The sequence below is a fragment of the Falco cherrug genome, chromosome 7 (assembly GCF_023634085.1).
Source record: "Falco cherrug isolate bFalChe1 chromosome 7, bFalChe1.pri, whole genome shotgun sequence".
Lineage (NCBI taxonomy): Eukaryota > Metazoa > Chordata > Aves > Falconiformes > Falconidae > Falco > Falco cherrug.
In genome coordinates, this window is record NC_073703.1 from 26,193,122 (window position 1) to 26,207,188 (window position 14,067).

General features: G+C 45.4%; 1 protein-coding gene across 1 annotated transcript in view; it reads right to left on the minus strand.

Moving 5' to 3' along the window:
- The window catches only part of MDGA2 (MAM domain containing glycosylphosphatidylinositol anchor 2), a 394,427-nt gene that overhangs the window by 131,953 nt on the left and 248,407 nt on the right, over positions 1-14,067 (minus strand). Inside the window, exon 7 of the mRNA XM_055717155.1 lies at positions 12,616-12,945. Within this exon, the coding sequence (XP_055573130.1) occupies positions 12,616-12,945 (330 nt within the window). The remainder of the gene's footprint in view (positions 1-12,615; positions 12,946-14,067) is intronic.

Here is a 14,067-nt window from a genome sequence, read left to right on the forward strand (position 1 = left end):
TGCAGTTAGACAGCCCCTTGGAGCAGGAGTAGCTGACGATGCCCAAGGACCCATCCCTCCTCCTCTCTGCAGTCTTGCAAGAGTGAGACTTTCTAATTGCCCCCAGTGCCTCTTCTAATTATCTGCCACAGCTCTGAATCACCAGTCCTTGGCAGTGAGGAGAAGAGCTCACTCACCACGGAAGAGACGCTGCTGTGCAAGGTGTTTGATCAGGACAGAAATGGCATGGTGCCCTGGCAAAGGCATCGGTGTTTGCATGATGGGCATCCCAGTGAGCTTCCACCATCAGTCCCATCAGAGGCAACCCCTCTACCTCAGTCCTTAGATGACAGCACTGGATAATTACAAAGCACTGCAAGCTCCGCCAGACTGACAAGAATGGCTTTGCCATGTCAATTATCATTCCCACCTCATCACACCTATATTGGGTTTATAGCCAATTTCTTACTCCCCTCCTAGCACAACACAGATAAAAGCACCGTTTCTGAAGCTGCCTGTGATCTCCACATCACACATGGTGCCTTCAGCACTGTGGACCCTTGCGTAGGAGGGCACGGGCTGCTGTGCGGTGGGTGAAGGTATGGAAAAGCCTGATTTAAACACTGCCTGCTCTCTCCTTCCTTCCATGCCTTCTGAAAACTCAGCTGCCTTATGGGTCTTCTGTTCTGAATCATGTAGAGATGCTTTCTGTTTTAAAACAGTCCCTCCAAGGAGCGTTACCTCTCCACGCTGTCCTGCCCTCAACTATTTTGTCTGAATGCCAGCACCGACAAAATACAGCCTGTGCCATAACTCCTGTCCGCAGGAAAAAATAATCAAAGGCTATTTTCAGGCCCCCAGAGACAGAAAGAACAGACTTGTACTGGTGAGAAACAGTTCCAGTTTTCCCCTGGGATCTAGCTCATGTCTACAGACCTGACAAGCCTGCTAGGAATCAGGGTTTAAATCAGGGGCTTTCATAGGTCCCAAAATACCTGTCAGCTGTTTTGAAGGCTTTAATAGCTCCTTCTGAATCTGATGGGACACGCAAAAGTGGAAATAACTTTCTCTACAGGAAAGTAAAGGAAAAATTATTTTATATTTAAAAAAAAAAAGAGGGTGGGGTGGAGAAAAAAAGAAACAAGAAAAAAGAGAAAACCTGCTTAATAAAACATTCCCAGTATTAGTGAAACATTCTTCTTTTTAACTTATGCCATAGCAAGTCCTGAGCACAGCCTAGTGCCCAGGAGATCTGGATTGCTTGGAAGGAGACCAGAGGAAAACTCCCCCACGAAGATGCCCAAAAGCCCCTGGTGAGGAAGGGCTGCAGGACACGTGACCCACCCCAGCGAAAGGAGGGTGGTACAAAGGCATGAGAGCAGCCCTGTGATCGCTCCACCAGAGCTCAGAGAAAAAATACAGAGGGAAAAGGGTGCTGAAGGCAGCAAGGGACGAGACGGAAGGAGCAGATGAGCACCGCTCTGTTGTTCTCTGAGATATTCTGACTGCACTTCTCCACAAGCCTGTGCTCTACCCTCTCCCTACACCCCACACGTTTGCCGTGAAGTACACCGTACTTGTTCTGGACCTGCATCAGCCAGGTGCTGGTGGTGGCACTCCTCTACCTTCTTCACTGAAAGCAAGCACATCAAATATATATACAGAACAACCACTTCCTAAAGCAATGCTCTATGGAAACACAGACCAAACTGAGGAAAAGGTATTGTTCCAGGAAGGAAAATACAGTTTAAAGAGAAAGGTTTGAAAGCACACTGTGCAGTGCCTGCCTTCTGAACACTTTTTCCAGCTCACCTGGCTTGTGGCTTCTCTACTTAGTGCAAACAATATGCAGCCCTGTCTGGATCAGTGAAAAAAATATTTACTTTGCCTGTTTCCCCCGGGCAGTAGATCTGCTCCCTGCTGTGAATGCCCTTTGATCAAAGCATGTCCCAGTTGGTGTGGATGCTGCAGGTTCCTTGGTAGCTCCCCTCTCCCTGCCCCTCTGGCACCTCCAGCTGTCCTGGGGCAGTGCAACCTCTTCCCATCTCAAGGATTCACTGACCGTGAGAACCGTGAGGCCAAGACCATGGGGACAAAGCTCTCAAGACAAAATACCTGTTATCAAGAGGGAAAAGGTCTGCCATCTGCTATGTACCAGCCTACAGTGAAATCTACAGTTGTGCCTGCAACCCCATGGTGCAGATGGGTCCAGGACTTGAGTTTTCCCTTTGGTGTCTCTCTGTGTAGACCTATTTCTGGACAGGCTCTGCTGGCTGCTGGTTTCACACTGCCATCAGAGCAACAGGTCTGGACTACAAAATCACACCCTGTCTTCACCTCAGAAATCATCCACTTTCTGGCTGGGGCAAGGGCTGTAACTTCTCATCTGAAGCACTGAGCCAGAAGCAAAACTTGTCTTCAGCACAGCAAGGGGTCCTGTGCAGATGCTGCCTGTGAAGGCAAGGCATGACGAAAAGAGATAAAAAATGAAAGAGGAGGCAGCAAAGCCAACTTCACGTGCAGAACCTGACCCAACCCTGCACTTGAAACAGGGATGGGACACAATAAACTGAGGAGCTGTTCCCCACAACATGCCCGTTCTCCTTCACTAAGTTTGTCACAGGAGGAGTAATCAGGCAAATTTAGTGTGTCCCATGAGGTGGACCTAGAGAGGAAGGGGGGCAGAGATGTCCAAGTGCAACTGGGGGTTGATGAAGACTTGTTTCCCACACAGCACCATGGGGATGCAGGAAGGCACCAGCCCTGAGCTCCAGATGTGGGAGCCTGCCAGCTGCAAGAAACAGCATCTCAGACCGAGAGGCAGGGGAAATTCAGAAATCTGTACACTCAGAGCAAAGTATGAATCACGTCAGGAAGAAACCAGGAAAGAATACACCCTGCTTATAGTCACATGTAGTTTCTAGAGGCATTTGAGAGGAAGAAGAGTGAATGGCATAGGACATGCATCAGCGGTGGGGGCGGAGGGGAAGATGCATGCCAAAAAGGTCCTGAGCAACTGTGAGCAAGTAATTTACCCTCTCTTTAACTCAGTTTTCTTTCTGAAAAAATAAAGATAACGGTACTGCAAAAATTGCACGCTGCCAAGATAAGGACCATGGACTCTGAGGTCTGCAGGCAGGCTGATAAGATAGGCTGTATCAGTATCCCAGATGGAAAGATACCTTAAAATACTCTGACTCATCTTCTCCTGTGGCATTTTGCAACACAACCAGTATCTGTCACATTATAAGTGAGCCAAAATATTATTATGGTTTACTATATGAATTAATGTTCTTGTTTCTGGAAACAGAGAAGGAGAGAGGAGGGACAAGGCCATCTATTAAAGCAAATCATTTCATGGGCAATGTCATAAATGCCACCTGGCTGCAATTTTCATAGATCACATTTGACTGACAGTGCCCAAGACAGTGAGCTCCCACAAACTATTTCTCTGCCCCCATCACAGCCGTTAGGGCTACGGGTCCCCCTTAGCTCAGATGCTGATTCTCTACTGTCTAATTAGGAAGAAGGACAGCACTGAATCCTTGCTCAGGGAAGGGTTTTGGTAGGCTTTCCTTTTTTATACCCATCTATTTATTTTCACAGACTCACAGGTACTTAATTATCTCTGAGATGTCTATTCTGCTGTCAAATTTGGCTTAAATTAGCTACAGGGTCAAAAAATATCAGGGGGTGTGTGGGATTGCGACACAGCAACTGACAGGCACTGGCAGCCTGATCGTGTATGACTTGTTTTCATAAGCAATAAAGCTAAGAAAAGCTGCAAAAGAAACTCAAATCAGTGCAATGCCCTCAAAGAAATCAGGAAAATGGGAGGAGAAGGCGTGTCAGGTGGGGAGAGGGGGAAAGCTAGAGAACTGAGGAGAAAATAATAATTTGAAGTTTTTCTTGCTTTACTACAACCCATGATGTAGGGAAGCCCCAGGACCAGGGACCAGGTGGCTGAGCCTGCTGTGGAGGAGGGCCCAGCAAGTCTGCCCAAGCAAGGGTGCAGAAACATAGATTCATAGGATAATTCAGGTTGGAAAAGATCATTGAGTCTAACCCTAAACCTATCATTTCCAAGTCCACCACTAAACCATGTCCCTAAGCCCCTAAGCCCCACACCCACACGTCTTTTAAATACCTTCAGGGATGGTGCTTCCACCACCTCCCTGGGCAGCCTGTTCCAGTGCTTGACCACCCTTGCAGTGAAGAAATATTTCCTAAGATCCAACCTAAACATCCCCTGGAACAATTTGAGGCTGTTTCCTCTCATACTATCACTTGTCGCTAGAAGCAAAGATGCTGGAGCAAGGGTGCACAAGCAAAGATGAATGAGCCAAGGCAGGTGAACAAGGGGGCACATGCTAAAGGGTGTGAGCAAAGGTGCAAGAGCAAAGGTGCATGAACAAGGGTGTGCTAGCAAAGGTGCTGACAGTGGTGTGAGCCGAGGGGGGTGCTAGCCAAGCAATCCAAAGTGCCAAGCAGGTGAGCAGGGTGCCCTCAGCTGTGCCAGGCTCCCTCTCCCGACAGGTGCTGCTGTGGCACAAAGAAGAGCCTCGGAGGGGCTCAGCCCTCCTCCCCGGTGCATCAGCATGTCTCCTGCAGCACCAGCTACAGAGCCTGCTGCAGATAAAGGTCAGTTCTGTTCCTGCTTGTGCAGAATAATAAATTAGCTAAATCCTGTATTTGAAACAACAAACATTACCTTATTCATGCAGCAAGTGGCTTAAAAAATAAGTTAATACTCTTAGCAGTTAAATCTGTTTCCAAAAGTAGAGGGTTATCACCTGCAAAACAAAAGCATTAGTAACACTACTAGTGTTACTAGTAGCATCTACTTTAAAACCACATACTATTATCCTTTGAAATTGCCAGTGGCACATGCATAAGAGGGCTACTGTTGATATATGTCCACTCCTGGCTCCCAAATAAAATGATCTGAGACAACCTTTGCCTCCCAAAGTCGCTGACTCACCAGAAGGTCAGATGGCAGAAGGTATCATTGTATTCTTATCCTATTCTTTATTTTGTTAAACTTCTCCCTAAGCAGACATGTCTGGCTGTTACCAGAGACAGGAAACCAGACTAGACCCTTCCATCTGATCTCCTGTGGTGGTTCTACTGCGATTCCATAGGATCCTTGATGCAGAATAGTCACTGTTTCTATAGCAGAATGGGGACAGGACCAAAGTAGCTAATTCAAAGAAAAATCCAAAATGCCTAACATGTTTATTCACCGTGTATTCTGGGTAGACACAACCTAGTTCTAGTCTGCTCTAGATCTTTGAAGTCCTGATGGGTCAGGTTACTGTCCCTATTTTAAACCTCCCCTTGCTTGCTTAATTATCAAAGACGCAATGGCAGTGGCAAGTATCTGCTTACAGAGAAATCATTCAAAGGGGCAGAAAGGGCTCCGAGCAACCTAATCTACTTGAAGATGTCCCTGCTCACTGCAGGAGGGCTGCAGTAGATGACCTTTAAAGGTCCACTCCAACTCAAACTGTTCTATGATTCTATCATTCTAAGACGACCAGTGTGAGAAGGACAAGGAGCCCCTAGAAGTGGTGACCCCATGGTAGGCTTGGGGGAGGCAGCACGACCCCTGAGCTTTCTACTGGGGGTTACAGACAGCAGAGGTGAGGCAGGGGCTACTGTCACTTCTGTATTTCCTTGGGAGCCTTAAACAGACAGAGAAGAAAGCTCTAGCCCTAAAGCAATGACTACCAGTCTAAGCAGTGATGGGGAGGTTGTGGGCTGGGAGGAGTTGTGGGCTACTGTGATCAGGCTGCTTAAAATGGACTAATGGCAATAACTAGTAATTATAGGATCAAGCAGAGCAAAGGAGTGTTTGAGCTGCATATCAAGAAATAATCTGTACCGGAGATTACTCAGAGATAATCTCCCAAAAGAAGTGTTGGAAGTCACGTTGCTCAAGTAATTTAAAACCAGCCTGGGTAAGGAATGTTGAAGAATCCACACTGTACTGGCTAGGAGATAAAGGTGAAGTTATTTGCCTATCCTCCTTCTCCAATATTTATGAATTTGAAGGTCTGAATCTCTAGTATTAATCATCCTCTGCCTGAGACAGGCATTTCGGTCCCTGTTCACGATTCATACTCCTTATGTGACGGAGGGTTTTGCTAAGACAGAGCAGACTGAGCTGTGGTGTAGGAAGGCAAGCTGCTAGACAAAACGTATTTGAGCAAGATCACTTAGCCTTTGAAGGGCCACAAGTGACAATTATCCATGTTCTCTAGACATCTCTGTAAACAGAGACTAGAACTGCTCAGCGTGCCCTTAAAATGCATTTATTTTAGAAGTGTTGGGGTATACTGGGGAGCATATACTAAAAGGGTCTCCAGAGGTGAGAAAAGAAGAGCCCTGGGGGAGACTGGCTGATCCAGGCAAAAGATTGGAAAAGCAGCTGAAGTCAAGAGAATTTACTTTAACTTTTCCGTGGTCTTTCATCACCACGAAAGAGGATCTACCTGGTTACTCATGTGGAAGGTAAATCGAGCGACCTGTAAGGAAATTACGTCTTGATTTCATGGTCGCTTTCTCTTCTCATTGCTCTGGTTGCCTGTGTGCTGTCCTGCCCATCCGCAAAGGAGGGGAGAAAAAGCACCACAGCCCATGTTTTCTTGGGCACAAGCCACCTCTAATTGCAAGTGAAGACATGACCATCAACCATGGATTTCACGGTGGGGGCTTGGACAAGACATCTGCTTAGGCATTAAAATAATTCCAGAATCATTACTCATAGCTCAACTACTTCTAATACCTTAAAACACCACCTTATCTGCAGTCAGACTCTGAAGAGAAACATTTTAAACGCAGAACATACACAGCCCGCAGCAAATTAGCCAAATTAGCTTTCAGTGATCTCGCAGGACTCATGCTGAGGAGCTCCATGAGCCATATGCAACGCGAGATGATGAGCCAGCTTCACAGCCCTCCAGAGAAGAATAAAGAGACTCCGCAATACGTGGCTGCTAAAGAGGGTGTCTGCTCCCGGAACCCCAGCCGAAGTCCATCTGCGGTGAATGAACACCTCCCAGAGAAGTCGGATTTCCAGGGGGAACCAGGTGCTGAGGAGAGAAGGGGCTGCAGAGCAGGAGATGGTCTGTCCTCACGCTCCTCCCTGCACAAGCCGGCAGCCGAGCAGCCTGGCCAGCCATGCTGCACTGTGTGATGGGAAGGGACGGCAGCTCCCAGGGATCGAATTAAAAAGAAAAATCTCTGCACATTAGGTACTAAAATAGAACTATAAAAGAAAAGCTTTTTAACAAAATCCAGCATTTATCTGTCCCTTCTGTTCACCTATTCCTTTCAAAGATAAACTCCTAAGATAATGGCTTAGAAAAATAATCAATTTACTGTAATAATGAAACCTCTGTCTATTTTCTGGTGTGTCTTAGGGTTGCCCGTGAACGATCACTCTGGACAGTGCGTAAGGTTTACAAATATCTTAATTAGGCAACTAATTATTTCACAAAAAACATTTTTTCACTATGCAAAAAAGAGGTAGTACCATGATTTTAATAAACATTCAGAACAAAAACAAATGTCTCTTTTATGTATCGTCAGAGGAGGAGTAAGATGACCAGAGGACACATACTTCACAAACAGATCAAGGCCACATGTCCTTACACATCAGCCTGGATGTTTAAATAATTGATTATTTAATAGATAGCTTATTAGCTCAACAGGGAAACACTCTTATACTGCAGGGAGGATACACAGCTTCATATATATCAGTTCCTCGAGAACTTCTTTGCCTGTTTCTGGTAGCACTTACGTAAAACTGAATCTATCTGTCAACATGGCTAGCCTCCAAGGTGGAACAGGAGACCTGGAGCCCACCAGCCTGCCCTGTGTTCATGTGCAAAGTCCATGTCCCCCTCCGGGATGTACCTACCCCAAGGTACCAGGGGTGGTACACGCTCAGCGCATCTTCAGGTTCACCTAGAGATGAAGAATTTGGTTGACGTACTTTCCATGTAGGACATGTATTTGTGCCCACACTGGGTGGGAGTGAAACAGTTAAAAGGACTCCCTTAGGAAAAGAGGGGGTGACCACCACCTGCAGCCCAAGGGTGTCAGTCAACTCCTCCATCCAGCCCTTCGAAAAGCAATTCAGAACAGTGCAACCAGAGGTTAAAGTAAAATACCCACCCCCCCTCCCCGAAATAACAGCTCACTTCAGTGCACAATGCTACCTCCAGGGGGAAAATGAAGAGAGAATAAGCCAGAAGTGACAGATGTTACGTCTCTTACTGCATTGACACTGATTTTAGGGGGATAAAGATAGCATAAGAACCCATACTGAACAGAGCAGGCCATCCATCACCTAAAACCTTACTCTTCCTGCTTTGAATACAATATAAAAAGAAAAAGCTTGCTTACAAAGGAAAACACACTCTCCTGATCCACCCCTCTTTTTTGCTTACCATAAGCGTATTTTACTGGGTTGGGGGTTTTTTGTTGCTGTTTTAACATCCCCCATGATGTGCACATGCGCACAGAAGAGCCATCCTGTCTTTCAGTAACATTTGCCCAAGGTTGGTTTTATGGATGACAGGGCTTTTTAAGGGCAAGTATTCAACATTTGAGTCTTCATTCACACTATTCAGTGACCTACTTTATGGAGATAGGGATGGGGGGAGGCTGCTAGGGGATTACTTCAGGTCCATTTATATAAGATACTCGGGACACAAATCTCTGCCTTTCCTGCTGAAAGTTCAAAATGTCAAGGGAAAAAATATTCCTGCTAAACAAGTGCAATGTCAAGAGGGTTGCACTGCCACATGTCCCCTTCCAGTCTGCTGGAGGGACAGAGGTGACCTAAGCATCTCCCTCCTTCCTTACGAGGTGACACAGCCCCTCTGACCTCACTTGGTTGCTCCAGGAGGAACCTCGTGCACATCACGAAGACAGAATTCTCCCCAAACCCAGCAAACAGACACAGCACGATATTAATATATCTGTGCAAGTCCTGGCATTTGGAAAATGTGTTTGTGCCTAGGCCTTATGTTCATAATTACCAGAGCAGTAATGAATCTTCATGAATCAATAATGACCTTCAAAAACACACTGAAACTATTTCAGCTTCCACTTAATCAAGTAACACAAACAGGCAGAATTTCTTTTTAAGATGCTAAATCAGGCTGATCCCAAACACTAGTTTTTCTTCCCCCTTTCTGATTTTCTTGAGTGCTATAGGATAGTAAATTTAAGAGCTGACATAATCCATCACTGCCTGCAGAAACTGTGATGAGCTTTATAGGTACAACGACCTAATGGATGTTTCCAATCAATCCTATCAATTTCCCAAATGATTCTCCAGCAAGTACAGATAATATTGTGGTTACTGTCTGCCAGATGGGCAATGCATGACTGCACAAATGTCACTGTCCACTTCATCCTGGCAAGCAGGTAACAAAGTTTGTGGGCAATGCATGACTGCACAAATGTCACTGTCCGCTGCGCCGTGGCAAGCAGGTAACAAAGTTCCCATGCAACTGCCATCCATCACGCCGAATGTGGCTCTTACCGTATAATAATCCTTTCAGGTTTTTACCTGTTAGTAAGATGTGCATTAATAATCTTGAAGAAGATGTTTCTTTGGGCCAACAGACAGGCTGTTCCCTTGTCCATGGATCTGTTGGTTAGTGTTGCTATCCCTACAGACTTCATGGGATAACTGCTGTAGGAAGGGAGCTCAGGAGGTCTCTAGGTCAAGCCCCAACTCAAAGCATGGCTGGAGGAGAGGTCAGGCCAGGCTGCTCAGGGCTTTATCAGGTCTTCAAAACCTCCCAGGTTGGAGAACCCATAATGACTCTGTTTCCCACTCGGGTATCATCATGGGGAAAAACTTGCTCCTTATATCCAGTCTGAACTTCTCATTTCAGCTCATTCCCGTTGCCTCTCACCTTCCCAGTACAGGCAGGGGACGGCTGCTGTTAGGTGGCCCAGGGCTGTCTCTTCTCCAAGGGGTACAAGCCCCCTTCCCCCAGCTGCTCCTGACCATCTTCACAGCCTCTTCTGGACTCACCAGTTTGTTGAAACCTCTCCTGCACTGGCGATCCCAAACTGGATTTGGTATCTATTGTCTTCCATCGCTGCCAGGGCACACTGCTGGTCATGTTCACCTGCTGCCTACAGGGACCCCGCAGAGCTGTCCCCTGGCCAGGCAGCCCCAGCCTGTTCCACTGCAAGGGAACAGCCCTCCACAACTAGCTCCCCAAGATGCTTGCATTGCTCCAGCATAATCGTTCTGAAGTTAACTAAAAGTCCATAAAACTGTGCAAAATCATGTCAAGATTTATCCAACAGTAAAAATAAACACTTCTTGTTTATACTTACAAAATATAGCAAAAAGAAGCAAAATACTCAAGTATCCCTGAACACTAACATGAAAGAAAACAAATAGTAAATAAAATAAGACCTAACTAAAGTAAATAAAATTAGTGTTTTCCTCCTGTCCCTCAAGATTTGTGTATGCGTGCATTATGTTTCAGGGTGGGACACACAAGGGTGAACTGTGCAAATGCTGACTGCTTGTTCACTTCTGTACACACAAGTTTTGACTATCTGTTAGTGAACAAAACTCTCTGTATCTCATTTTCCAAACACATCTTATGCCCGGGGCACTTCTCCACACTATGCTTCAGCACTTTGGCTATTAAGATGCTACAAAAGACTGCGCTGAAGACTTCACTAAGGTCAAGGCGAGCAGCTTTCCTCTCCCTCTCCTTGGCCACAAAGACAGTCTTTTTATCACAGCAGACAACCAGGCTGGGTCAGGCACAGTTCACTTCTGATAATCCATGCTGGTTGTTTCCAGTCACCTCCTGGTCCTTCACGTGGATTGATATGGCTTCTAGAGGAACACGCTCTGTGAGCTCCGCAGGACTGAGCTGAGGATGACTGGCCTGTCCTCCCCTGCTCCTCCTTCTTGCCTTCTTGGAAGATGGCCTAAAATTTCAGTTTTCCCAGACTTTTTTGAATCTGCTTAGGTCAACCATGACTTCGCAAAGGTAACAAAGTGGCCCTGAAGTAACACCGGTCAGTTCCCTTAGATACATCCCATCCAGTCCCACGGGCTTATAGCTCTATTTTGCTCGAGTGGCCCCTAACTCACTCACATGGCTTTGCTTCCCAGGCTCCTATCCAAACCACAGGTCCATCCTGTCTCACGCCTCTGTTGTACACATTACTCTTCATTAAACCCTTTAAGTGGGCAAACCTTCCAGACCCATGTCAGAAACACTGTGGTGCTCAGGAAGGATCCATGGCACCAGGATCATACTGAAGATGGAGGGCAGGTTCATGTATTAAAATATAAAAAATAATTTATCATGAAAGCTGCAAGAAAGATTGTTTAGACATGACGTGTACTTGCAAATTATGACTGATGTTGTAAAATTTGGAGAACAGAACTGTGGTTATATTCCCTGAGGCAAAAGTGTTCATTTAATCTCTCTGAAAAAGTAGCAAACATATACTTGAACGTGTATGGTAAAAAGGGGTCAGATGATGTCTATTAAACATTTTCCTTCCATGCTATAAAAATGTTTCCCACTGTGTTCTTTGCTGTCTTACTTCTAAATAGCATGCACCATGTACCTTATCCCAGTGAATAACAAGCACAATCAGAGGAAAAGCACAACAACGCTTCATATAAAAGACAGGAAGGACAGTAGATATAAGACTGACACTATTTGGCTCCGCATTTAAACATAAAATAGTCTTCTGAAACAAGAAATGCTTTTTTTATGCTTCTCTGTAGAAATCACACAGCAACAACTTTTTTGTTTTTTGTTTTTTTTTCCTTGTAGCTAATTTTTGGCAGAAAAAAAAATAATTCTGCCTTCAGAATGTTTTCTAGTTCATTTTATTAACATGGACTACCTTAAGTTATTAAAGTAAACTACTCGGAGAAATCTATGAAATCTGTTGGTTACAAACCAGCTATTAGCAATAAGATGAAGAAAAGCAGGCTATTACTATTGTGTTACATATTCCTACTTCATAGTTCAAGATACTTACTATCAGTCAAAGTAATAGCCAAGGGTCTAGCTCATCAGAGACAGACGTTTCAATCACTGATCTGGAAATACATGTAATAGGTACCTTCAACTTTTTGCCTTTTGGGAATAGCATGATTCACCAACATGCAGCACGTAGTCTTCAAGAAAAAAGAGCTCCTTCCTCCGTACTTGGCACTTGCTGTTAGAGTGGAGTAGCTGGATGAATTCAGTTTGGTTAACATAATATCCTCCTGTTTCTCCTTGTAATTTCCTGCTAGCTGTTTTTTCCTACTCTGGATGCCCTGAAGTCCTAAATAGAGGCCAAAGTCTTTTTACAGAGCCAATAACTTTTCTGACAGTAAAAGAGACAACTCTGGGTAAATCAGGTAGTAGTGTCTCCTTGGGAGAGTGCACCACATGCCACTTATTCAGGTTTCTGTCTTTTAATGAAAACAACTCAGCCCCTGACCTAGGGATATCTGCTTGGATATCCTTGTGGTGAGAAGTGCTCTGTGTATACACCCTTTTTCCCAGAGTAAAGGAAAGCCATAGCTTGGCTTTATCAAAGTAAAACTGATATCAAAGAAAGCCTCCTTACCCGTACTGCTGGAGATGTTGACATCAATGCTGATATCCGATATGCCACCTCCCTTCAGAGATGCAACACATGTATACGTCCCAAAGTCAGTGAATTTCAAGTCAATGATGTCCAGGTTTGTGGTGCCGGGTGAAACATCGGGGTCAGTCTGTGTGATGACCATCCTTTCAGAGCTTCGCAAGGGACGTCCATTTTTAAACCAGCTGAATGTAAGCTCTTCAGAAGGGATGGCTTCCACCTGACAGGAGATTTTCACCTCTCGCCCAATCTGGATGTTGTCATCTTTGTGGTACGGGTCAGGGGTGATCCAAAAGCGTCCTTTTTTTAAGGCTGAAATATGCCAAAAAAATAAGTTTACTATAATAAAGCACAAATTTTGCATATTCAGACTTTCCAGAGACTTATGCTTCACTTTATGCCTACATATGATTTTAACAGAGCCTGTAGCAATAGGACAAGGGGCAATGGTTTCAGACTACATACAAGGGAGAAATTTATTACAGTGAGGGTGGTGAGACACTGGCACAGGTTGCCCAGAGAGGTGGTGGATGCCCCATCCCTGGAAACATCCAAGGCCAGGTCGGATGGGGCTCAGAGCAGCCTGATGGAGTTGAAGATGTCCCCGTTCATTTCAGGAGGGTTGGACGAGATGGCCTTTCAAGCTCCCTTCCAACTCAAACTATTTTATGATTCTATGATGCTCAGCAAGTCACTGAAGCTTCCAATGCACACATTTAGCACGGGGTTAACTTTTCGTAGGATCAAATTCTAAACAAATTTCATCATAAAGTATACACTGCTAAAGTACTTGTAATTTCCAAAATGAAAAATAGGAAGTCCCAGCAACTAAATTAGACTGAGCTGCTGACAACTGAAGAGTAACCAAAATAATTCATGAGCCTTCAATGTTTATTATCTGTCTCGGGAGGTATTTACAAGCCCTTCCTCACCTCCATGCTATCAGTGCACTGAGAGAAGAGAAAATAGAGATATCAACCAAACATCACTAATACAACCAGCAGTGTCATCTCCAATCTATCTGGAAACAAACATGGCCATGCAAAGTATCTTTGTGCCAGCTGGTTAAATAAGAATAGGTAAGCACATGCCTGAGGCTACAGCCTGCCCTGATTTTACACACCCTGCTTCTTCCTCATGGCAGCCTGGAGGGCTGCCTCTGTCCCCGCAGCTGCCTGGAGGCAGGCTGCCTTACCCCACCAAACCGCAAAGCAGCGGCGGGGAAACTGCTGCCAGCTCTAAAAGGTAAAGGGGGATGAAAGGCAACGCTCAATGGGAAAAGGCAAAAGAGATGCTCTTCTGAGATGTAACCGTGCAGGAGAGCCCATCATCATCAAGTGGTTGCAGTTCCCTGGCTGCGTCTTGTCAGATGAGGAAAACCCATCCTGTACGTGCAGGAGAAACCCGAGGCTGAAGGCTGCACACAGAGAACGT